General features: G+C 40.5%; 4 protein-coding genes across 17 annotated transcripts in view; 1 reads left to right on the forward strand and 3 right to left on the reverse strand.

Annotated features, from left to right (window-relative positions):
- Positions 1 to 52: 52 nt before the first annotated feature.
- On the reverse strand, positions 53 to 6,466 carry mre11a (MRE11 homolog A, double strand break repair nuclease). Of its 3 annotated transcripts, none has more exons than XM_067507038.1 (20): positions 6,423 to 6,466; positions 5,802 to 5,855; positions 5,577 to 5,709; positions 5,327 to 5,487; positions 5,148 to 5,235; positions 4,880 to 5,021; positions 4,680 to 4,794; positions 4,199 to 4,384; positions 3,942 to 4,113; positions 3,757 to 3,837; positions 3,552 to 3,681; positions 3,358 to 3,458; positions 3,081 to 3,251; positions 2,932 to 2,991; positions 2,672 to 2,855; positions 1,937 to 2,023; positions 1,668 to 1,732; positions 1,489 to 1,568; positions 631 to 733; positions 53 to 430 (listed from the first exon to the last, which is right to left on the reverse strand). In XM_067507038.1, exons 2-20 carry the CDS (start codon positions 5,819 to 5,821, stop codon positions 389 to 391), a joined length of 2,121 nt encoding a protein of 706 aa, XP_067363139.1. In that variant the 5' UTR covers positions 5,822 to 5,855; positions 6,423 to 6,466; the 3' UTR covers positions 53 to 388. The 3 variants fall into 3 exon arrangements, with proteins under 3 accessions (XP_067363139.1, XP_067363140.1, XP_067363138.1); XM_067507039.1 differs by lacking the exon at positions 6,423 to 6,466 and adding an exon at positions 6,393 to 6,409 and having other exon boundaries at positions 1,489 to 1,550; XM_067507037.1 differs by lacking the exon at positions 6,423 to 6,466 and adding an exon at positions 6,393 to 6,409.
- A 127-nt stretch (positions 6,467 to 6,593) lies between these two features.
- On the forward strand, positions 6,594 to 10,799 carry cep57 (centrosomal protein 57). 4 transcript variants are annotated; one of them, XM_067507040.1, is made up of 11 exons: positions 6,594 to 6,711; positions 7,212 to 7,389; positions 7,732 to 7,932; positions 8,072 to 8,193; positions 8,288 to 8,416; positions 9,011 to 9,088; positions 9,224 to 9,319; positions 9,452 to 9,535; positions 9,662 to 9,891; positions 9,972 to 10,116; positions 10,218 to 10,799. In XM_067507040.1, exons 1-11 carry the CDS (start codon positions 6,709 to 6,711, stop codon positions 10,401 to 10,403), a joined length of 1,452 nt encoding a protein of 483 aa, XP_067363141.1. In that variant the 5' UTR covers positions 6,594 to 6,708; the 3' UTR covers positions 10,404 to 10,799. The 4 variants fall into 4 exon arrangements, with proteins under 4 accessions (XP_067363141.1, XP_067363142.1, XP_067363144.1 ...); XM_067507041.1 differs by having other exon boundaries at positions 9,452 to 9,532; XM_067507042.1 differs by lacking the exon at positions 6,594 to 6,711 and adding an exon at positions 6,722 to 6,932.
- A 114-nt stretch (positions 10,800 to 10,913) lies between these two features.
- LOC137128665 (putative coiled-coil domain-containing protein 195) lies at positions 10,914 to 15,120 on the reverse strand. The gene is made up of 3 exons (XM_067507048.1): positions 14,568 to 15,120; positions 13,716 to 13,938; positions 10,914 to 13,503 (listed from the first exon to the last, which is right to left on the reverse strand). The coding sequence occupies exons 1-3, from the start codon at positions 14,875 to 14,877 to the stop codon at positions 13,374 to 13,376; spliced, it is 663 nt and encodes a 220-aa protein (XP_067363149.1). The 5' UTR covers positions 14,878 to 15,120; the 3' UTR covers positions 10,914 to 13,373.
- A 1,827-nt stretch (positions 15,121 to 16,947) lies between these two features.
- dock10 (dedicator of cytokinesis 10) overlaps positions 16,948 to 21,780 on the reverse strand; it is a 55,919-nt gene continuing 51,086 nt past the window's right edge. For 6 of the 9 annotated variants that reach the window (XM_067507373.1, XM_067507372.1, XM_067507365.1 and 3 more), the window contains 9 exons: positions 21,590 to 21,712; positions 21,386 to 21,499; positions 19,696 to 19,842; positions 19,364 to 19,574; positions 19,018 to 19,208; positions 18,835 to 18,935; positions 18,415 to 18,553; positions 18,165 to 18,234; positions 16,948 to 17,988 (listed from right to left, as the gene is read on the reverse strand). In XM_067507373.1, the coding sequence (XP_067363474.1) occupies positions 17,930 to 17,988; positions 18,165 to 18,234; positions 18,415 to 18,553; positions 18,835 to 18,935; positions 19,018 to 19,208; positions 19,364 to 19,574; positions 19,696 to 19,842; positions 21,386 to 21,499; positions 21,590 to 21,712 (1,155 nt within the window). In that variant the 3' untranslated portion in view covers positions 16,948 to 17,929. The remainder of the gene's footprint in view (positions 17,989 to 18,164; positions 18,235 to 18,414; positions 18,554 to 18,834; positions 18,936 to 19,017; positions 19,209 to 19,363; positions 19,575 to 19,695; positions 19,843 to 21,385; positions 21,500 to 21,589; positions 21,713 to 21,780) is intronic. The other 3 variants (XM_067507369.1, XM_067507370.1, XM_067507371.1) reach the window with 2 other exon arrangements.

Below are 21,780 nucleotides of genomic sequence, written 5' to 3' on the forward strand. Positions count from 1 at the left end.
TTAAGCCAATGTAACAATGGCAGATACATGTAATTATCTGGAAACTTTGGGACAGAATTCTCAAACACATTTATTATTTCCTGGATATTAGAGTACTGCAAAGGCCAAGGCAAAACCCAGCAGCGATCAGTAGCAGATGCACCCTACCAGGTGGTAGGTTGAGCTGGTGGCTTGCACATAGGGGTGTAAAAAATGGCAGACTACATACACAAGGACCCCTTTCACCCAAACAGACTAACTGAATTGTTTTACCCAAAGTTAACGTTAGCTGAACAACACAATGATTTATTGTCAACATTAGAAGATGCTGAGAATATTGAGACATGAACTTTGTCATTCTCAGGAAAATGAACCACATTAACAAGTTACATGAGAGATGCAGTTATGGTTATCTCCGTGAACGATGGCTGGGACCCTTGAATGGATTATCCTGTACCAAGAAAACAAAGATTGAAAAGAGGTTAGAAATTCAGGTTTCATAAATTAAGGTGAGTTTTAAATGCAAGAAAATAATATGTGAACATATTAATCTCTGTCATGTATTACCAGTAGGGATAAAACAATCCAAAAATCTGAACCCCTAGCACACAAGATTGAGGCTTTTTATTTTCACCACTCATTTTACTATACCTCATCATCATCATCATCACTGTCAAATGTAACGCCTCTAGACGACTGGCTGTGACTCTGAGAGCTGTACTTAGGCAGGGATGACAACGATGCAGATGCTGCTCTGTGGTAGGCAAGTGAAAGAACCGAATAGAAAATTATGAGGCTGGTTGAATAAAGAAATAAAGGAAAAGATATACAACTTTAGAACTTAGTCACTGGTTTTTGCTGTATGTTTTACATGAATATTTATTTGCAGCATTTGGCTGAATCTGAGCAGAGAGTACAGATCTGTACACTTTAGAATTCATCCTGGCACTTTTATCAGAAATCAGGTCAGTCAGCGAGTGATTGAGTGAGAGTGAGAGTGAGAGTGAGTGAGTGAGTGAGTGAGTGAGAGAGAGAGAGACACACACACACACACACACACTTTTAATTTTTTAAGCCTAATAGTGGCCTCTTTCATTTGAATACACACCTTTACACTTCAAGTTAGTGAACCGCTACCAAATGCAAATGTAACAATTAGAACCACCACTAGGCCTTTTACCTGCTTGATCAGTCATGGAGTAAGGCAGTTGTCATGGTCACACCCGGCCATCCAACTGCCTGTCAGCCATTTGTTCCGCTATTTATAAGCCACTAAAACTGTGTGTGTGTAAAAACGGCAGGGATTTTCGAATGGTACACGCTTTTGTCGAACCCCTTGAGTTTAAATCAAAATCTTAACTTCATGCACATCTTGAGTGTTTCATTTCAAATTCATTGTTCTCCAATATTTGTGAACATGACAGTATGTACAGTGGATACTGGTAATTATGGACATCGATCCCCCCTCAAAAAAGAAAACGTGAATAAAACAAACATAATCAAATATACCTTGGAGGGGGATGGATAGCCTTCGTTATGGGTAAATCTTCATCTGAGTCTTCAATAGTCACCTGAGGATGGATAAAGAACTGAGGATGAAGAATGACACAGTTCACATGCTTTACACATTAAAACTTAATTAGATGTAATAGGTTTAAATTTTGTGTGTTTGTCATAATTTAAGTTACTTCTTCTGCTTTGTAAGATGTCGTTGCTCCAGTCCAAGAAGATCTCTGGGAGGGAGCTTGAAATGCTGAAGAATGAGGTGTAAAGAAGAGGTACATTAAAGGCGTTCTTATAGGTGAAAGCAAGAAAAAAGTGAAAGATGAGTAGGAAAAGGTGGTGATAAACAGATTCACACACTGATTAGAATTAAATATTTGCTTGCTGTGATATCTACTTGCATCCTGGTATAATAGCTTGCTAGAGATTGTAACATAATCTCACACTTTCATACCCTGCATAATGCTTTTGCTTTGGGTTGTTGTTGAGGATTTCTGGGAACGGCCCCGACTGGCTGTCTTTGGTTCAGAAGTGGCTGCACCTGGATGAACAGTTGACAAGGATTTCGCATCAAATATCTACACGCCATCACTGTATACATTTCTCCCTCTACTGGCACATTATCCTCATTCTGAAATCTAAAACTATCATTACAGTTATATTGTATAAAAGCTGAAAATTGTCAAAAGTAGAAAACAGATCACTTCCTTTACACTGAAATTCACAATCAATGTTCTTTCCTGGAGAAATTTACAGTGTACCTCTGGTGCATGAAATGCTGACTTTTATTTAGCGCTGGACTTGTCTTAAATTTTTAAAAGCCTCAAGTTAAACAGGGAAAGTGTAAAACATGGGCTAAAGGGCTGTGATCGCCCTCTGCTGGAGCTTTAGAAGAGTGTGAAGAGACCTAAACACATAGTGTGATCAATTCAAATCAAATGTTACCCTTCATTATAGTCTGTTAAAGTACACATTACAGTACCATTACAGTTTTAATAAATAAAAAAACATTTTTATTTGTAAAGCTCTTGCAGATCTAGACTATTGAATCAGATTAACATTCTGATTTCTCATATAGCTACTGTATGTCTGTGTATGTTTGGTAAAACCTGCATCTATTTACCATTGTATCTCTGTGCTTCTATTCTCACTTCATATTTGTGAGAGATAATATAATAACTTGCTCTACCTCTGCCCCTGCCACCCCGGCTACCCCGCCCCCGGCCTCCTCGCCCTCTGCCTCGTGTAGGGGCAGGGAAAGGGTCAGAGCCCTCGTCGGAGTCCATATTAACATCGGCCAACTCTTCAGCTATATCCAGGTCTCCAGGCTCAACACCCCGCTGCAACCGATGAGCTTTGGCTCTGTTGATAACCTGGGAAAAATGAAATAAGAGCATAGTTAGACAGCAAAAGCCCAACATTTAAGGCCTGTCTGCATTCGTAACTCACTTCTCTGATTTCCTTCTCTTCCTCAGTTGTGTTCTTTTTGGAGTCTCGGAATCGCTTGACCTGAATATATACAGATATGGACTCTTAGTACATATAAAGACTTTAAACAAAAACATCATCTGCTCCCCTTTCAAAGCCCCACCCCTTACTTCGGTATCTATATCTTGTTCTGTAGTTACACCTCTGGCCTGGAGGTGGCGCTGTGTCTTCTCTAGCTGGTAAGCGATCAGCTCCTGGATGGCATCTTTCTCATCTTTGTCTACAAACTCCTGAATGGCTTTACCCATGCCTTGTTCAGTCAGCAGGGACAGCTGTACTGTCTGTAAAGGTTTGTAGACACATTTCACATAAATGCAAAGTAGAAACAGGTGATGAAAATTATTGTTGTGACATCCTGTAAGTATGTAAATGTGCAGTTGACAGTACCTGTTCTGTTGCCTCAAAGTACTGTTTAACTAGGTCCTCCACTCTCAGCCCCTCAACTGCAGTGGGTTTAACCAGCTTGCCATAGTCAACATTGACCTCATCTAAAAAGCACAAAGGTTAACATACGAAATTTGACATAAATCGTTGTGTACTAATGTGCAGATCCATAAATGTGTATTTAGTCTGTGACAGACCTTTGATGTCTTCTTTTTGTTCCCGGCGTCTGAGGAAGTGAATGAGATCTTTTGGATTGGCCACACGGTCCACAAATTTCTGACTGAAGCGAGAAGTATTAAATGTTTCGAAACCACCACTGTAGTCCACCTGAGGAAGACAGTGAAGCTGACGAATTTGAAGGAAGTGTTAATTCAAAGACATGTGTGCATGATGGCATTTTACCCTCAGGCGAATAAGAGGTTTCTCTGGGGTGTGCGGACATCCAAGTCTTTCTCTTTCAGCTTCTTCTAACATCTCTGTGACCTAGAGAATGACACAAAAAAGAGATCTTAGAGAAGAGAGGAGGTGCACAAGGAGTAAGATGATCCCTCTGGCTTTGAACGTTTGATTGTGACTTTGGATGTTACCTTTGCATAGCAGAGATTCTCCACCTTCTTTGTGACCTGGGGTGTATCCGGTGTAAAGAGGTCTTGGTAGTCTGCTAGCACCACATCTTGTATGAAGAACTGACGTACCGTCTTTAGGGGAATCTTCTGCAGGTTCATCTTACGACCTTTCACCCTGAGTAGTCCTATGTGCCTATAGACAAAAAAGAAGAGAAGTTAGACTACTCACAATCATAATACAGTCACTGCAATGTACTTATGTGTGTATTTATGTGTACTTCTTGGTAGCCTCTCCAGGAGACAAGGAGGTGGCTACAGAGCTGCCAGGTTGTGTCACATAGAAGAGCTGTTGTTCATTTCTGGTTGGTGTAATCAAACACTCGTGCTCATGACCCCACACTACCAAGTCAAGGAAGTCATCCAAGAACTGCTCAGGAATGTAGTTAGTGGGACCATGCTTACTCCTACAAAAATACACGGAGAGAAAAGGTATAACAAATAAATATAGCTCTTTAAGTTCTAAAACGACTAAACTAGGCCTGTGTGTGATGCAGACGAATAAAACCTAATAAACAGAGAACAGGCCAACCTATTTGAGATTGTAAAAAAACACACTGCCATAACCTCCCTTCCTGCAGACATCTTCATTCAGACAAAAGTCGGCATTACAGAGGCATACACTATCTCTATTGTTTTAGACTTTGTTATTATAACACTAAAGTTGAGATGGATTTGACAGAAATACAAGTATGCACACACCTGTTCTGGTGAATGGCAAAGAGGTTAAACCATTCATCCTGGTCTTCTTTGGGTCGAAGCATGGTTACCTGATTGTTGACAAACATCCTGTACAGACGTTCATCTGGGATAGAACCTACAGATAACAACAGAAAATTAAGACTGAATCCTCTTTATAACCCAAGGATAAAGACACACATTGCTTGGAAAAACAAACTTACCAAGACCATATAAAGCCAGTTTGGTGTTGCCTTTCTGCATGAGGATGGGACTAATCTCTATCCTCTCCACTGAATGGGAATGACCAAAGTGATTGACAAGACCAGCAGCACCTAGCAGATCCAACGCACACAAACCCTCAGCCTTGAGGGAAAAAAGACATTACACATAAAAAAGCACATACTGAGGCATATGGGAAACCAAAATCTGCCTAGCTGCATATGTTGTGTTGTGTCTGATAAAATAGTTTCTCTCTTAGAAGCAACGCACCCCGGTTGGGTCATCATGGTTTCCGTGAATGCTGAACACAGGAATAGAGATGTTCAGGTTTTCATCCTGATAGTTAACCCAGGGGAACCTACAACACATTGCCACATAACATACATCTTTAAAACATTTAATAAGAACCAAATAGTAGTAGGAATGATGGAACGGACACAAAAACTGACTTTGTGGTGTTAAAGTTGATGGTCTGATCACTAAGGATGTTGAATTGTATAGGCGAGTCTCCCATGCAGTACTGTCTCAGCATGGTGATGCAGCTGTGGAGGCATCTGCGCGATGGCTTGTTCTCATGAAACAAATCTCCGCCCAATAAAATAAAATCTACCTGGAAGCAAACAAGGCAGGGGGCACTTAAGCATTTTGGGATGTCCTTTCAAGTACAAACTGATTTGTCACTGAATCCTTGTACAATACCTGATTTGTCTTTGCATAGTTCAGGATCTCATTTAGTGTGTTGTAACTGTCATTGCCACGGATAGCATCCTTCTCAAGATAACCAAGATGGACATCTGTAGCAATCAGTATCTTTAATGTATCTTCATCATCCCTGGGGAATTAAACAAATAAAGAAAATAGTTATTTAAAAAAACAATACAGCTACATTAGTCAGAATTTATAGTAGGAGTAAAACAAGCTCACATGGTGTTCTCAGAGGACATGATGTTTACACCACGCAGATGATCAGCACCCCTCCTGGAGAAATGACATTTAGCCCTGAACATGGTATCAACGTATTACATAGATGGTTCTAAGAAAAACTGCAGAGATGCTACAAAACTACCACGGGGACAAATCCAAAAATTAATGACACACGAAGAGCATAAAAATAGACATAAAGAGAGTTAGCGTTAACTTGGAAAACATTAAACGTATAGTGTGACACAACCATGTCTGCAAGCTTTAGTCAAGATGTCTAATAGCAGTAAAAGAACCATGTTTATAATATCCGGATTACCAAATTAAGCATTGTATCATAGTGTTCTAGCTAGCTACATACATTTGAGTATAAGTATAAGCTAACAGTAACAATAACGGAGCAGTACGTTAAGTTACTACGAACATAACATAATAAGTAGCGTTAACTCATGATAGAAGCTCGTGAGTGCAAAGTCCAACATGTGTTTAACTACATATTAATTAGCTTGTTTTAAACAACAATAAGCACGTGTTTGTAACATAGACGGTCGTTTGTTGTGTAGGCTACATGAGAAAGTTGAGAAAACCACCCACCACCTGAAGACCCAGAACCATCGAACTTACCATAAAAATCCCGGCAAGTCTTGCAAGCTCTCGTTCCCACCCCTCACAAGCGGCTTAGGGATATTGTAGTTTTATCTTGACGCATCGTCAACTCAATCTGTTGATTTTCCGCGGAGGATAAACTACATTTCCGGTTAGAATGCAGCGAGCGTTTGTTTTATTCAGAGATGAACACCGCAGGTACCGTGTCTCAAAAGAACGAGATAACGTCTGCAGGCGCAGCGTGCTGCGGGTCACACTGGTATAAACATCATTCAAACCGATCAGAAACGTTGGGTTGTGTGAAATGGTAAGTGATGTTTTCGTTTACCAGCCCGTATTTGTACAGGCACCTATAGAAACGGCGATTCCCCAGCGAGCTGTCAATAGCCATTAAAAAGTCGGTGCTATAGATTTAATTTAAAATAACATTTTTTTACTCATTGGTTCAGCGCGAGCGAGGCAAAGAGGATTGGCTGCATTTTAATGGAGATTTTGCCTAAAGCATCCAACGCCGCTACGTGAGAGGAGGTAGCCATACTAGATTTCGCATAATTTGACTTTTGTTCCTTTTTTAAAAAAAGGGAGAATAGAAGATGTTTGACAGCGTTTATACCGACTAAGGACTTAGCTCAATTATACTGTAAGCTACCTAGCAGCAGTTGCTACAGCTTAAATCGGCTGATGAGGGACACCTAGACATTATACTGAACTTTCAATTTCAGTGCGTTACATTTTACTTGAAATACTGTACAAATCATCATTATTTGCCAGATTATTGTTATACACTAGCTTTTAATTTTTTTGCAGGAGCTGTGCCCACCACAGCCCAGTGGAGGGGAAGGCATGTCCGTGTCATCCTATAAAGAGTATCCTGTTCACCGTCCCTTCATCAGGACACTTGTGCATCACAGAGCCCAAACACACACATATCAATCAAGTCGCCTATCATCGCCGAGCAAGGCCTTCCCCGAGACCAACAGTGCAGGTAGATTGGTATTTCTTCGATCTGTATGTCTATGTGTGTGTGTGTGTGTGTGTGTGTGTGGTCCCATTACAAAGTGTCCATTCAAGTATTGTGGTGCTTCAGAGCTCCATGGTTACACATGAAACATGATGCTGGACTACTTGGATGTCTCAGCTGGACCAGCAACTATTAATTCTTTCACATTATTCTGTCTAAGCTTCTATCCTACTCACTCCTCAAAATCATATCATATTACGATACTGCAACTATGCTCGAAGTATGTTTGAAATACATTACTACACACCCATATATACGTCACATATCTTTCTCACTGTCACAGTTTGTGTGTGTGTGTGTTTGCAGCAATCTTATCTGGCTTGAGGAACCTGCAGGAGAAGATTAGGAGACTGGAGTTGGAGAAAGAACATGCAGAGCTGAACCTGCGCTCTCTAAGGAGAGATGCATCATATATTTATCTGCAGAGTGAGAAAGTCACCAGGAAACTCTTCAATAACCAGACTAACACAGAGAGAGAGACAAGTTACCCCTCTAACTGTAACCAGGGTAAAAATATGATATTTTTTATATGATGACAATAATGCTATTACCTATCATGCCTGTCGGTTTAATTTAATCTTGTTATTTTCTCTCCTCATTTCCTTTCTTCTCTGTATCTCACGGTGTACTTTACATCTTCTCCCAGTGTTGATCAACCATCTGGCGGCTGCAGAGACTCGCTGTGCAAAGCTAGAGCGACAGCTGGATCACATGAAGAGGATGTTGCACAGTGCTAAGCCAGACAGGACCACCCTCTTCAAACAGCAGGTTAACCAGTGTTTCTTTGTGTAGGCGTTTATAAAGGTTTCAAGCTTCATGTCTATGTGATTAAATGTGTATATATTGTTACCCCTACTGTCAGGTTTCTATGGAGACTGCCAGGTCAGCAGATCAACAGCCTGGCACAGTGTCTGAGCACACCCAGTTGGAGAAGTTGGAGCGACTGGAGCAAGAGTATCTCAGACTCACACACACACAGAACAATGCTGAGGTATTTAGAAAGACATGAAAGATTCACTCAATTGCATTACTAAGGTAGATAAATAGAACAACTTACACTGACCTGTGTCCTGTGTTCGCCTCACTGTGTTTGTGAAGAGCATATTGTAGTACAGGATGCTGCAGTGTCAAATTCCAAAGCTATGCCAGAGAAAAGCAAATTTCAAAAGCAATAAACTTGTATGCAAACTGACCAACCTTCCTCTTGTTCCCTGCAGCTTTTTTAAGAACCAAAAGATGGATAACAGTAACCTAAAAAGGTGCAGTAATAGACATAATTGCTTTTGGACACCTCTGTCCCCCTAAAAGTAAATATAGATTGGTTCTGAGGGGCTAAAAGCCAAAAGGTGTAACAGTTCCTCACATCAATTCCGAAGTTAATATCCTGGGTGTTCTCTTACACTCTGATTTAACCTCAAATCTAACAACAATCATTTAACAAAAATGGGATTTATCTCTGAAACATTGCCACAACTTACTAAGCCAGAATTAGGCAAAAAGTTCACCTTCAGAAAAAAAAACATTAAAAATAAATCATCATATTTTTGTTAGTGTAATGATGACTGTGTGCATCTGAATATGTCAGATGAAGATTCGTGAGCTGGAGATAAAACTGCAGGAAGAGGAGCACCAACGAAAGCTCATCCAGAACAAGGCCAAAGAGGTACTAGGACACTGAATCTCTTTTCAGGCTGACTGAATGCTTGATGGAAATGATGAACTGTCCACTAATGTTTATGGATCTTATCATTTTGCATCATTTTCTTATGGTGTTTTTCCCTTGTCTCTCATTTCTTAGCTACAGACCGGTTTGGAAGCCAATAGGATCCTTCTGCAGTCAGTGTCACCTAGCTTGTCCACCAGACAGTCAAAAGAGAAACAATCAACCTCAAAGGTGAAGACATTCACATGTTTGACATGTTTGAACATGTGACAGGTTTATTCCATTAGGTCTCTACATTACTGTGACTATCACTCTGAATCAAGTAGGAAATAATTTTACTGGGATATACTGATACATTTCCAGAAACCTTCAACACAGCGGCCATCCTACACACAGCCACACTATAGACTGAGCTTAGGAGATGTACCTTTTGTTGCTGGAACGGTAGTATGGACATACATAATTTGTAATTTAATAACTGAAATAACACAGCATTCTGTTTTCAATGCAGGACTTCTTTTATACTGTCTCTCTCTCTTCAACTTGCTTTCCCTTTTCCTAACTGGCTTCTAGTCAGTAGGCTGCAGCCACTCGGTCAGAGCAAACGTCCAGTCAGTGTTGTCTCTCCTGAAGCGGCACCAGCCACACATCTGTAATAGACGAGTCCTCTCTAACAATGCAAACAGCTTTGGCACAGACAGCTGTCGGCATTCAGACAGTGACTCTTCGTCCTCCACCACTTGTGAGGAGGATCTATCAGAGCTGCTGCAAGCCCTGCAGGAGGAGCTACGACTCATGAGCTTGTGAGTGTGGTACATCTGTAAGGATTAAAGTGGTTATGTAATGTATGTATGTAGCGTGTTTGAGCATGTGTTTATTGCAGAGAGCAGGACAAATTGATGAGGCGGGTGGAGGACAGTGTGTCTGAACAGCAAAGAAAACAACTTCATAGGGAGCAGGAGATGCTGCTGCTGAAAATGGAGAGGAAAGGAGAGCAAATCAGTAAGCTCAACAAACACAAATCACAGGTAGGCTGTTGAATTGAAATGCTTGACATGTAACCAAACTATAAAAGCCAGAATTTGTTTTGCTTCCACCGGCTTTTTACATGTCTATGTCTCTCCTCTAGATAAAGAAGTTAAGGAAGAAAACCAGTTCTGGGCGGAACGGTAAGAGCGAGGTGAAGGTGACTACCACCGTGTCCACAAGAGGTCGCTCAGCTGGAACAGTCAAAGTCAGTCCTGGAGAAAGAACCAGGAGGAATCTGAGGCTGCTGAGGGACATGAAAGCTTTGCAGACGTCATTACGGACCTGAATCTCACCAGGACATTTAACAGCACATCAGGTTCATCTTGTTGGTGCTTTCTACCTACCTGTGGTGCTGATTTCACCATCAACACAGCTCCTGACCTCCAAACCACTACATAAACATGAAAGACACAATTGTGTTATACAAGTGTGTGTTAAAATAGATTTGTTTTTTAAATAATTAATATAATGGGAACATTATAACACCTCTAAAAAGAAAATTTCAAACCGGACTTGACTTTCTACCAGAGCAGGTCAGGGATATTGGTGTCAAATGACCATCCAGAATATTTCAAGAAAGCGGGAGCTTTAAATCATATCAAAATTGTTCTTTACAAATATCAGTGATAAAAGAGTTTTGGGGTTTTTTGTTTTTATTTTTAATTTTTTTTGTTATAATAAAGTATGTTGACCCGACAAGATTGTGGGAAGAGTGGAATACATAGGCATTTTTATTGTCATTTAGAATTTCATGAAGTAATGGACAACCATGTGTTACAGTAAATGAGTCCCAGAAATGTTAAAATTATATATATTTTTTTTTAAGGAAGCCCAAATCTTATGGTGCTAAAACATTGCTGGCTTTCTTCCTTGTTCTACATTTTTAGATTACAGTTAAACTTTCATAAATTGGATGTACCAGCCTTTGGTAGCTTAAAGAAGCTATAGTGCAACATGCAGTGTGATTATCCTGATAATGTGCTGAACAATGCTCTGTGTTGTGTTTGATCAAAACAAATTTGTCATATTGCAGACTCAACATGTTTCCATATCCATTTGTGTGATATGTTGAGATTATAAAATTTATTTGTAATTGTTTCTACAAATAGTAATAGGAGTTTTATTTTTAATCATGATAAATTGTTTTTGAGTGTAAACATAAACAGACATAAAATATCTGCCTACTACCGCACTGTGTTTAGTGTGGCTTACTTGACGGTAAACCCTGACAGAAAACACCAGACTCGAAAATCAATTAAATTCTCACTGGGTACAAAGAGAATATGTGTTTCAGTTTACAAAATTAAGCCATGACTTATACTCATACATACATAAATACAAACTACAGGAGCAAAAAAGGAAAAATCACATGCTGTAGTAAAAGATTCTCTGTGACATCCAGCCATCCATTACCTTTAACCACTCATCCTGTTCAGGGTCTCAGTGGGGCTTATGCCTATTCCAGATGTCTGTAGGTGAGAGCCAGGGTACACAAGTCACCAGTCCATCTTAGGGCCAACACAGAGACACATATACACAGAAAACCATTCATGCTCACATTTGCACCTTGGAGCAATTTAGAAACTAACGCATGTCGTTGGACTCGCCAAGGAAACCCATGCAAGCATGGAGAGAACATGCAAACGCCACACAGAAAAGCCACAGCAGGTACATTTAAACAAGGGAGCGGTCAGACGGCAGCTAGGGTAAACACCAGGAGAAGAAGCTTCACTAAGGTCAGTCTGGAGACTGACAGCACAATCTCTTGCCTTAAGAGCCATGACTTCTTTGGCAAATTCCTTTGTCCACACTTACAATATGAAGACTTTGAAGATTAAAAACATTGTTATTGAGAAGCAAGAAGAGATTGAGGTGAAGAGGAAGGGTGAGATGAAGGCTAGAAGTTAGAAAGAGGCAGATTATGGGTCTCAGATTTGTGGGCTCAGGCTGGGCAGGCAGACAGTGAGATGAGCTACAAGCCATGTGTCTGCTGAGCAGGTCAGTTTCATAAATGGACAAATTCCTGTAATTTTACATTTAATGTGTCTCTTATGTTTGAGCATTTGTCGGATTCTGCAGGTTTTATCAGACACTTAATTACTGGTGCTGTGGAAACCAACAATCAAAGTAAATGCATCTAATCCAGCTTCCACTCGGCCCTGTGAGCTGGACAGTTGGTAATTACTTGCTGAAGGGCTGATTGGTTATAAATTATTTAGCAGTCAAGGTGCAGTGAATTTAACACTTGCTGTTACTATTGAACACAAAGCCCTGATAAAGCAGCATTTTTGCAGATGGCATAATTCTCCCATATTACATGTGTTAGTGAGAAACTGCACTGTTATCAGTTTATCTGTTAGTGACTGAATTCCAATAAAACCTATAAACACAGAAAGTAAATCATAACTGGTTTTGAAATTCATTTGCTGGCATTACTTATTTTATTTTATTTATTTATTTAATTAATTTATTCAATGTTAGAGTGTAGACGCACAAACATTTTGACTAGTGCTTTTCTCAGTGTGGACGATGCTGAGTTTCAGCTAATAAACACTAATACAGCACATAAGAGCTTCAAAATGGAATATTAGTTATTGTTTTTGCTGCACAAAATCCAGCTCTGTTTTACAGACCTACAATAACAAGAAGAGCCAAATATAATGGTGTTAACCGTAAATAAGCTTGTTACATGTCTCAAAACACTACATAATAGCTTATAATGACTATTAAAGTTCCATTATTTTGATTTTTATATAAGTATACCAAACACAGCATGAAGTAAATCCTCAGCATAAGTTTATGCATATTCACATGCCTAAACACGTGTGCCCTACTACTGTTGTCTACGTATGTATTTGAGAAACAAGGGTAAAAAAAATCATAAATCTGATGTTGCTCACACTATAGTTAGTGGCCACAACTGTCTGTTAAAGGATTGTCACTAGCAGGTGTGTGTCAGACTCCAAATTGACACCCCAGGTTGGGAGAGGAGTCCAGATATCTGATCCTCGCTGCAGAGGGCCTTGTGTCTCATCACCGTTGACCGGGCCTGGATCACCATGACCAGATGAAAGCAACACCAGTAACCAGAGTTTTCTGTTTGTGTGGTCAGGTGTGATGGAATCAGTCTGCTGGCTCACTCATTAAATGCCAAATCTACACCAATGAAGATGCTAACCTTTTTTGGGCCCCAGAGGCTCATTTCATAACTGTATTTTGTCCAGTGGCCACATCCAAATCTTTAAGGCTTCTTCTCTTAAGACTCGGTCTCAGTTATGGAGGTAAGCTCTGTGATTTCAGGCTCCTCCTGGTGCTTGGTGAGAACTGGACGGCTGGTGTAAATGTCATCCACTGGTAAGAGGAATGTGACGGTTTTTACCTTGGCCCTGAAAGGTCAGAGAAACAACAGGAGATATATGAACCTGCCACAAGGAAAAGGTGTATAATGTTTAACCTAGTAAAAAGAAAAGCTTGAAATACATTCCAATTCTCAAGCAATGCGGAGAATGTTCAACACATTTGTCATGTTAAAATTTCAAGCAAGCAACTGTACTTTATATCCAAGAATGTTTCTGGAGTTTTAATTTCCTCTGTGTACCTGTTTTTGTGTACATATTCCTGCAGAGAGTGTCTATTGGTAACTTTTCCTGCCTCTCCTCTAGCTGAATTATCAAACATGCCATTCCCATTCTGGATTTCCTCTTGTAGCTTTCCCCATCTAGAGTCACTCTGCCGCATCCTGTCAGTCCTTCCTTCTTTCATGGTCAGCCCAGACTGGTTAGAGCTGACAGAGTACCTTCGGACCGTCATGATAGTGTTCCCTGAGAAACAACATGAACATGATGCATTGAAATGGGTTCATACAAATTGACCAGAAAATTAGTCAGAAAAATTAATTTAAAAACACAGGTAAAGTTTGTTTGAATTGCATTATGAGTAATGTACTGTAGGACCAATTTTATAGTTTGGCCCATTGAGTCTGTCACTTGTTAGACTGCCAGCTTAATTAGAATGCAGTTTAAATTTGTTTTATATCTCCCTTTTTTCCCCATTCGGCTTATCGTGTGATTCCTGGGTCGCCACAGCAGATCATTCTGTCCGCATGTTTGTTTGGCTCAGTCTTTACGCCGGATGCCCTTCCTGTCGCAATTTCTACCGGGCTTGGGACCGGGCCAGTGTCTTGCCCACGGACACTTCGACATGTGGTCGGGAAAGGTGGGGCGCGAGTCTATGGTGGGTGGGGGGCCACTCTACCCACGGGGCCGTTTTATATGTCCCTTTCAAAAGACAATAATTACCTAATAGTCTCCCCTAATTGTCTCAGGTGCTCGAGGCTTAGCTATAAACATTAATTGTAATCTCCCAATGCAATAAAAATAATTAAAATATACCACATTATTAGCGGCCACCACTTGCACTCCCAACACATCCTCGCTGTTCTATCTCTTACCGTTATATTGTCCCTCCAGAACTGGCGCAGACGCATTTCGTCTCAAGTTCAAATGCGTGTTTTCCGCCGTTGAAGACACCGGGCTGGTTTCCCCTGGCAAAGCCCTAAATGACGGCTGAGTGAAGTCTCCTCGCAGCTCTCGGTTCTCCGTCTCCAGCTTCTTGATTTCATCGCGCATCTCCATGATGACCTGCGCCAGACCGCGGGTGCTCTCCATGGTGCTGCTGCTGCGCTGCCAGAACCACGGCTTCCCAAACACCGGCAGGGAGTCGTGCAAGAGAGACTCGCCGTGCTCCTGGGGTTTTAACATGCTGCCCCTAAGGCTTGTGTGGTCGTCCTGCTGTGCGTCCTTCTTTGCTGTGTGTCTCTCAATCTCAGTTCAGATCTTGTTCTAGGTAGATTATGTCGCCTTTCACCACTTATACAGCTGAAAGGATGCTGGTGATCAGCCAGCAGCAAACATAGGATGTTTTATTTATCAGCCCCGGAGTCCAGTTTCAGGAAAACTAAGCAGGGGTCGGAAATGAAATGTGCACTGCAGTAGAGCTTGACAGGCAGGAGACCTACTAAACCTGCAGGAACCTTTAAAAGGCTGCAAAGTTGTCACAGCTTTTTTGGTCCACAGCACGTATACAACTTCATGTTTTGGCTGAAATATGTATGGAAGACATGAAAGCTTTTTTGGCACACAACTCTTTCTCTTGTAATGCCCTTGTCTCTGTTAGGATTACAATGGCCTCCCTCTGAAATATTAATTAAATCTGTCACAAAGATAAATCTAGGAAGTGAGAAAGGGTTACTTTTTAGCATTTTGTTGATTGTGATACATAGTATCATTTGCAGTACAGCACAGAGCATTAGAGAAGAAGGTCAAATTGAACAGTCGTTCAAGTTGGACTGGATTCCAAGAACTGCATGATAATAAAAGAAAACAGGCTTTTGACACAGTAGATAATAAAAGAAGGAATCGCTGCAACAGATATTACATACAGCCAGACTGAACACAAAGCTGAAAAGTACAGATAATTGCACCCAGTGGGGTTTTCACTGCCAGGATTGTAGTGTCTGCAATGGAGCTAGTGTCAGGCAGTTTCTGAGCCCAGGTGAGCATTAGCTAGCCCAACTCCCGCATTATTGTTTAACAATCCCCAAAACTTTAAAATGATATAACATAGTATATGAATCATTGTTAGGAGACCCATTTGCATGTTTTATCATAGCATAACCGAGTTTTGTAATCTGTGACCTGGACTGAATGGCACTGGCTCACGGCAACCTGACCCTGCCAGAGTCTAGGCCACTGGGCGGGAGCGAGGCACACATAAGCCTGTCTGCAAAGGAAAGAAACACAATCAGCCCCCTCTTTCTGGTTCACAAAATAGGCTACAGAGTGGGAGGAAGGAGAGATGCTGATTGGCTAGAAGAAAATGAATTTGTGAAGAAGAAATATAGATGGTCCGGGAAACTTTATCTGCTGCAACTCAGGTGTGCGAGCACAGACGCAGAGTGAAGACACAGAGATATAAATGGATTAACTGGTTTGGTTGAGCTAAAGAAAGGCAAGTGAGAGAGACAGAGGACTGCTGTCTTTTACCACCAGCTGTATGTGCAAGGCCACTTACTGTACAGGACTGTACGTGCAGTTCCCCAAGCCGAGACTTAGCATTAATAAGTAAACAGCCACTCTGTTGCTCTCTCTCTGCATGGGCAATAATTATACCTACTGGAACTAACTACTGGATAAACTGACACCAAAACACATGAAAACACTGTTTTATGTCAGAGCACAGGCAGCATTTTAATAGTATTTTACTTTCAGTGAAATCTCAACCATGACTTTCTCACAATATATTTTCTAAAGTTTCCAAATATGTCTGTGTAGCACTGGTCCTGAGCATGCTTTTTGAGTTTCTTTTTTCAGAATGAAAGAAGCATGATTGAAGAACGATGAGAGCTACAGCATGAATCCACATTTGTTGGAACTCAAAAGAATTTAAAACAAAAGATGTGTTTTGGGATTTTTTTCTTGAATTACAAGTATGTTCAAACTCTTACAACTGTAAATTAATCTATATTACATTTTAAAGGCCCGTTATTTGTATTAATATTATTACTAGTGTAATAGTATTTCTGCGTAGGGTAAGTCAATATAGTGATATTTGCTACTTGAAGAAAACCCACAACTGAGAGATTTCACTTTACAGTATTAGGAGCTGAAGGAAACTATTTAGAAAACTTTGAAATGAACTCAAAACCTGGAATGCAATTAACAAAGCAAGTGGGATACAATGGTAAGATGCAATAAAAGAGTAGAAGACATGCAGTTGTTGCAACATAAGTGCAGTGGATGTCTGAGGAAAATAAACATAATCATGACTTTTGGACATTAGCAAAATTTTATTTAAATGTTATACATAAAACTTTAGTTTTTTTCTTTTTTTTAATTCAGCTAAACAAATATTTATATTTGTATATTTTATAAAAAGAAACATTTCAAACATTTTAAATATTAATATTTCTTATTTACAGTTCAAAACAGTACAGGAAATAATAACAGTAACAATGCAAGTTCCATCATAAAAATGTTACAAAACATATTTTTTTCCTTTTAATTTGAAAATGGCCAAGCTGATATTTCCATAATGTTAGCAAGGATACAAAGTAGCAATATGGAGCTGCTCTACATTCAAAACAGGAACTGGAGGGGCGTTCAACTGCTCAGGTTCCTGGTCTTTGGAAACCTGTATCCAATTCTTTTTGTTCACGAGTCGTCTTGCAAGACATCTTTAGTTTGAAGTACAGTATTGTACAGAAAAAAAAATTTAAAACTGTCATCAAAATGCACCAGAAGCACCAGAAGGCTAAATATCAGCTGAACGCACCTCAAGCTCATTAAGGTCATGGTTCTCTAAAGGGACAGGGTAGTGGAGAGAAGGCGCATGTTGTCGTACGTCTGAGTGCATGTGTGTATGAACCGATACACCATATGTATTTGTTTGGGAGTGTGTCTGTCAGTATATAAGCGGATGAATCAGTTGGCAGGGCAGGGGGATCCATACGACACATGAATCGAGTCTAAAACCAAAACAAACAGTCTAATAGTCCAGCAGCCTGGCCTCTACTGTAGATAGTCAACATTCAAAGACAGCACTACAGACTACCACGACCACAGTCTACACACTTCTTCCCTTGTTTTCTCTACACTCACCATCAGTCACAGTTCCATTGGCTGCTGCACTCTGCAGCAGGAAACAGCTACAGTCAGAAACAAGTAAATGATCCCGCTTGAGGCCTAAATTGGCACTGCAGAGTCATTTAGGCGCAAAAAATGTCCTTTCTGGCATAAAGAAACTCTCACGAGTCTATTGGCCACTCAGTAGGCGCTGTGTCGTTCCGTCCCTGGTTGTCTTGTATGAGGAATCTGCACAAGAGAAAGAGTAAAAGGCTTGCATTAGAAAAGTAGAACCTAAGAGAGAGTGAGTTTCAAGATTAGCAGTTTGGCTCCTGACAAAAGGCTGAGATATGGGTGGAAGGTTAATGCAGGGTAAGAAAGGTGACAAGATGGCTTTTATGAGGTGTTTTGATGACTTGACATACCAGCCTTAGAAAGAGTGGACAAAGAGCTGTTAGAGAAAGAGGAGGTACTGGAGGCAACACACTTTTGAAGCTGCAATGAGAGAAAATGTTGTAAAAGTAGCACGGAAAGCAAATTAATTCCTAACAGAAACTGGTAAAGCCCATGAAAATACAGAATGTGTGATGAGAGAATGCACAGAAAAAGCTGTGACAATGAAAAGCTTGTTAAAGAAGAAGTCTAAGTGACTCATTGATAAGTGCATCGTGAGACCTGTTCATTCATGATGCCAGACAGCTCAGTTAGCATGTCCCGATAGTGAGCTCTCATCTCCTCCTGGTACTCCACCTGGTCCTCCTTGATCAGACGCTCATTCACATCCAAAGCCTGACCACAAGCTTCTGCAAACTGCCTGCAGGAGACAAGTAAGTATAACACACTGATTATTCATGCAGTCTTTCTTTGTTGTATGTTTGAAACAAATCTATTTTGTGCCGGTTTTGCTGTAGTGATTGCTTCTTATTAAGTCTAAGTAAGTTGCTTCTTATTTATTTTGACACAAAAGTGAACTTTTGTATCAGTTTCTGCTTGCAGTGAGTCAAAGCATAGTCTCTGCTCTCTCACTGTGACCTACCTACTATATTACACAAGAACCAAAATCTGCATTGACAGTAACCGTGCTTTGAACCCTACCTGAAGATCTCCTTAAGGAGTTTGACCTGGTTGTCTGGGTATTTCTTTGCATTCTTCTCTTCCAAAAATGCCCTGGCGTAAGCCATGGGCCCTGCGTTCACCTGGAATAGAAAAGTCGCTTTAGACCAATCTCCATTTAAGTCTGCATATCTGTATTGTACTGTATTTCTGCAGAAACCCCACCTTGACACTGACACTGCCCTGTAGTTTTAGCTGCAGCCGGATCATGTCCACCTCCTCCATGTTGCAGAGCTGGTTGAGCTCAGAGACTTTACGTGCCATCTCATCTATGGCGACTTCTATTGGGTTCATTTCGGTGCTCTGCTGCTCCACCACCTGGATCCGCTTCTTCAGGTAGGGGAAGCTGGAACTCGCTGAAGAGAAGACAATACACATGCACTAGTTGGTTTGTCATGTTTGTTTTTCTGGAGCTAGAAACCATTCTGGTGAAGGGACCTTGTTGTGACATACAAATACACACAGTGTAGTTTTTTGTTCTCAGGCTTTAAATTAGTAGATTAGCGCTCACTGGTCAATATGGTGCGTCTCTTGCATTGTTCCTCCACGTCTCCATGTTTCTTCCCTGACAGAGTGAACGGGGTCTCGAACACAAAACGATTGATGTTGTGATGCCTTTCAAAATCTGTCCTTTTCTCCTGTTGTTCTTTCTCGTCGAAGTAGGGCACCACATACGTCACCTGAATGTAGGCGAACTTGGGGTCCAGGTCTTTAGGATTTACCTGTTTTTAAAGAATGTTAAAAAAGCAACAGTGGACATATTGAGAAGCAGCTAAGCAAACAATTCACGTTTAATGTCTTAATAAATAATTCCTATAAGCTCTTAAAGAGGCTGTTAAATACCTTATTTGAGTCCTGGATCATTTTGACATTATCAGCTCCAAACTTGTCTGAGTAGAGTTTAAGCAATCTCTGGGAGATTTCTGACAACCCAGTCAGCTTTGGCTCTTTGTAGATGAACTCTTTGCTTTCCTCCTCCTCAAAGAATCCCTACCCCATAGACCACACACACATACACCAATTAGCAAAGCCTGTAACTCTATGTGTGGATGTTGTGTGTGTGTATAATGAAGGATTAATATTCAGATTGTACCGCTTTCAGAGTAACAACACACTTTATGCGTATCTGAATTTATGCTGCCCCCTCGTGGATTCATGAGTCACTGGTTGTGCATGTATAAGTAATAACACATGTTGTCATTTAGTTAGAACAGCTCGGTATTAACAGGGTGTCAGGGTTCAAATCTGAATGAGAGACTCCATAAGGTTTTTTCAAAGCAGCGCTGGAGTCAAAGGTCAAAGGTGAAAGAGGTTCATTAAAAAGTGTCCTTCTGTTCACTGTGGCTGTTTGACTGGAGCTCTTCTTAATGTTTGAGGAAGACAAAAAATTCATCTGTGGAGATTATGGGAAGTAAAATGGACCACGGCAAGCTTGATACAAGCCCTTCAAAGGGTAAGACTGGCAGATGTTAATAGTGGTAAAAGGGGAAGAGAATTAAAAATTGTTAGCACTGAGGAAAATGGAACATCAAGAACAACTTACCGCAATCTTGATACAGAATATAATTTTAAGAAAGGAAGAAAAGAGCAGACAGTTATTAATGACAAGGGCCCCTCATCATTTGACCTCCAGGTTTTGAAAGCATCTGACTGCTGTACTTATTTTATTTGGTTTGTACATTTGATGCTTATACCTACATCTACTTTACAATATACCGTAAACAAGGAAAAAGGACTTTCCAATGCATCTGTCATGGAGTTACAGTGATTGTCCAATGAGGTTTACAGGTTACTGTGAAAAAGTATTCATACCCCTTGAACTTTTCCACATTTTGACACGTTGCAACCACAAACATAAATGTATTTTATTGTGATTTTATGTGATAAACCAACACAAAGTGGTGCATAATTGTGAAGTGAAAGGAAGATGATTTTCAAAATATTTTACAAATAAATATCTGAAAAGTGTGGCGTGCATTTGTACACTGATACCCCTAGCTAAAATCCAGTGGAACCCATTGCTATCAGAAGTCACTGACCCTAAACATACAACCAGCGCTACAATGAAATGTTTCGGATTAAAGCATATTCTTGTGTTAGAATGACCCAGTCTAAAGTCCAGACCTATTGAGAATCTGTGGCAAGACTGTTGTTGTTCACAAACACTCTCCATCCAATCTGACTGAGCTTGAGATGTTTTGCAAAGAAATTTCACCCTCTAGATGTTCAAAGGTGGTGGAGACATACCCCAAAAGACTTGCATCTGAATATGAATGCATGTCACACTTTTCAGATATTTATTTGTAAAGAATTTTGAAAACCATTTATACTTTTCCTCTCACTTCACAATTAAATACCACTTTGTGTTGGTCTGTCATATAAAATTCCAATTAAAAAAAAATGTACAATTGTGGTTGTAACGTGACAAAATGTGGACATTTTCAAGGGGTATGAACACTATTTCATGGCACTGTATATGTATCGTAGAGCAGTGTACTGTAACTGTGCATTGTCAGCAGTATTTGTCCCTCACCTGTCCATAGAAAGCTACACGGTAGTAGCGACCAAAGAGACGCTTCTCTGAGTTCACCACCTCGGTCACCTTGAGATAGGAGCGATGGATGTCATAGTACAGCTCCGACAGTCTCTGTGGGGACACACAAACACACATGTGAGGGTAAATGTGTACACACAGCATGCACACTCTCATACACAGTGTGAACATGTTCACCGTTACCTTAAAATCCCTCCTTTTTTCAAAGACAGCAATGACAGGTTTGTTGATGTCAGCGATGAGCTCGTATCTCTCTGATTTCCACAGATAGTCCACACACAGAACCAGCTGCTCTACCAGGGTGTCCTGCACAGTACAACAGGATCAGGAAGCTGTCATTTGTAAAGATTTTTTATTAGGGCTAAAGGGAAACA

The sequence above is a fragment of the Channa argus genome, chromosome 6, assembly GCF_033026475.1.
Source record: "Channa argus isolate prfri chromosome 6, Channa argus male v1.0, whole genome shotgun sequence".
Taxonomy (NCBI): Eukaryota; Metazoa; Chordata; class Actinopteri; order Anabantiformes; family Channidae; genus Channa; species Channa argus.

Coding starts and splice junctions, on each gene's coding strand:
- cep57 (XM_067507040.1), top strand. Junction 9,089..9,223: donor TCCAGAACAAGGCCAAAGAG/GTACTAGGACAC, acceptor CTCATTTCTTAG/CTACAGACCGGTTTGGAAGC. Junction 9,892..9,971: donor GAGCTACGACTCATGAGCTT/GTGAGTGTGGTA, acceptor TGTTTATTGCAG/AGAGCAGGACAAATTGATGA.
- LOC137128665 (XM_067507048.1), bottom strand. CDS start 14,877: ATGTTAAAACCCCAGGAGCACGGCGAGTCTCTCTTGCACGACTCCCTG. Junction 13,939..14,567: donor TCTGGAGGGACAATATAACG/GTAAGAGATAGA, acceptor GTTGTTTCTCAG/GGAACACTATCATGACGGTC. Junction 13,504..13,715: donor GAATATGTACACAAAAACAG/GTACACAGAGGA, acceptor CTGACCTTTCAG/GGCCAAGGTAAAAACCGTCA.
- mre11a (XM_067507038.1), bottom strand. CDS start 5,821: ATGTCCTCTGAGAACACCAT. Junction 2,992..3,080: donor AACAAGATATAGATACCGAA/GTAAGGGGTGGG, acceptor GTATATATTCAG/GTCAAGCGATTCCGAGACTC. Junction 2,024..2,671: donor CCGGGGTGGCAGGGGCAGAG/GTAGAGCAAGTT, acceptor CTGTTCATCCAG/GTGCAGCCACTTCTGAACCA.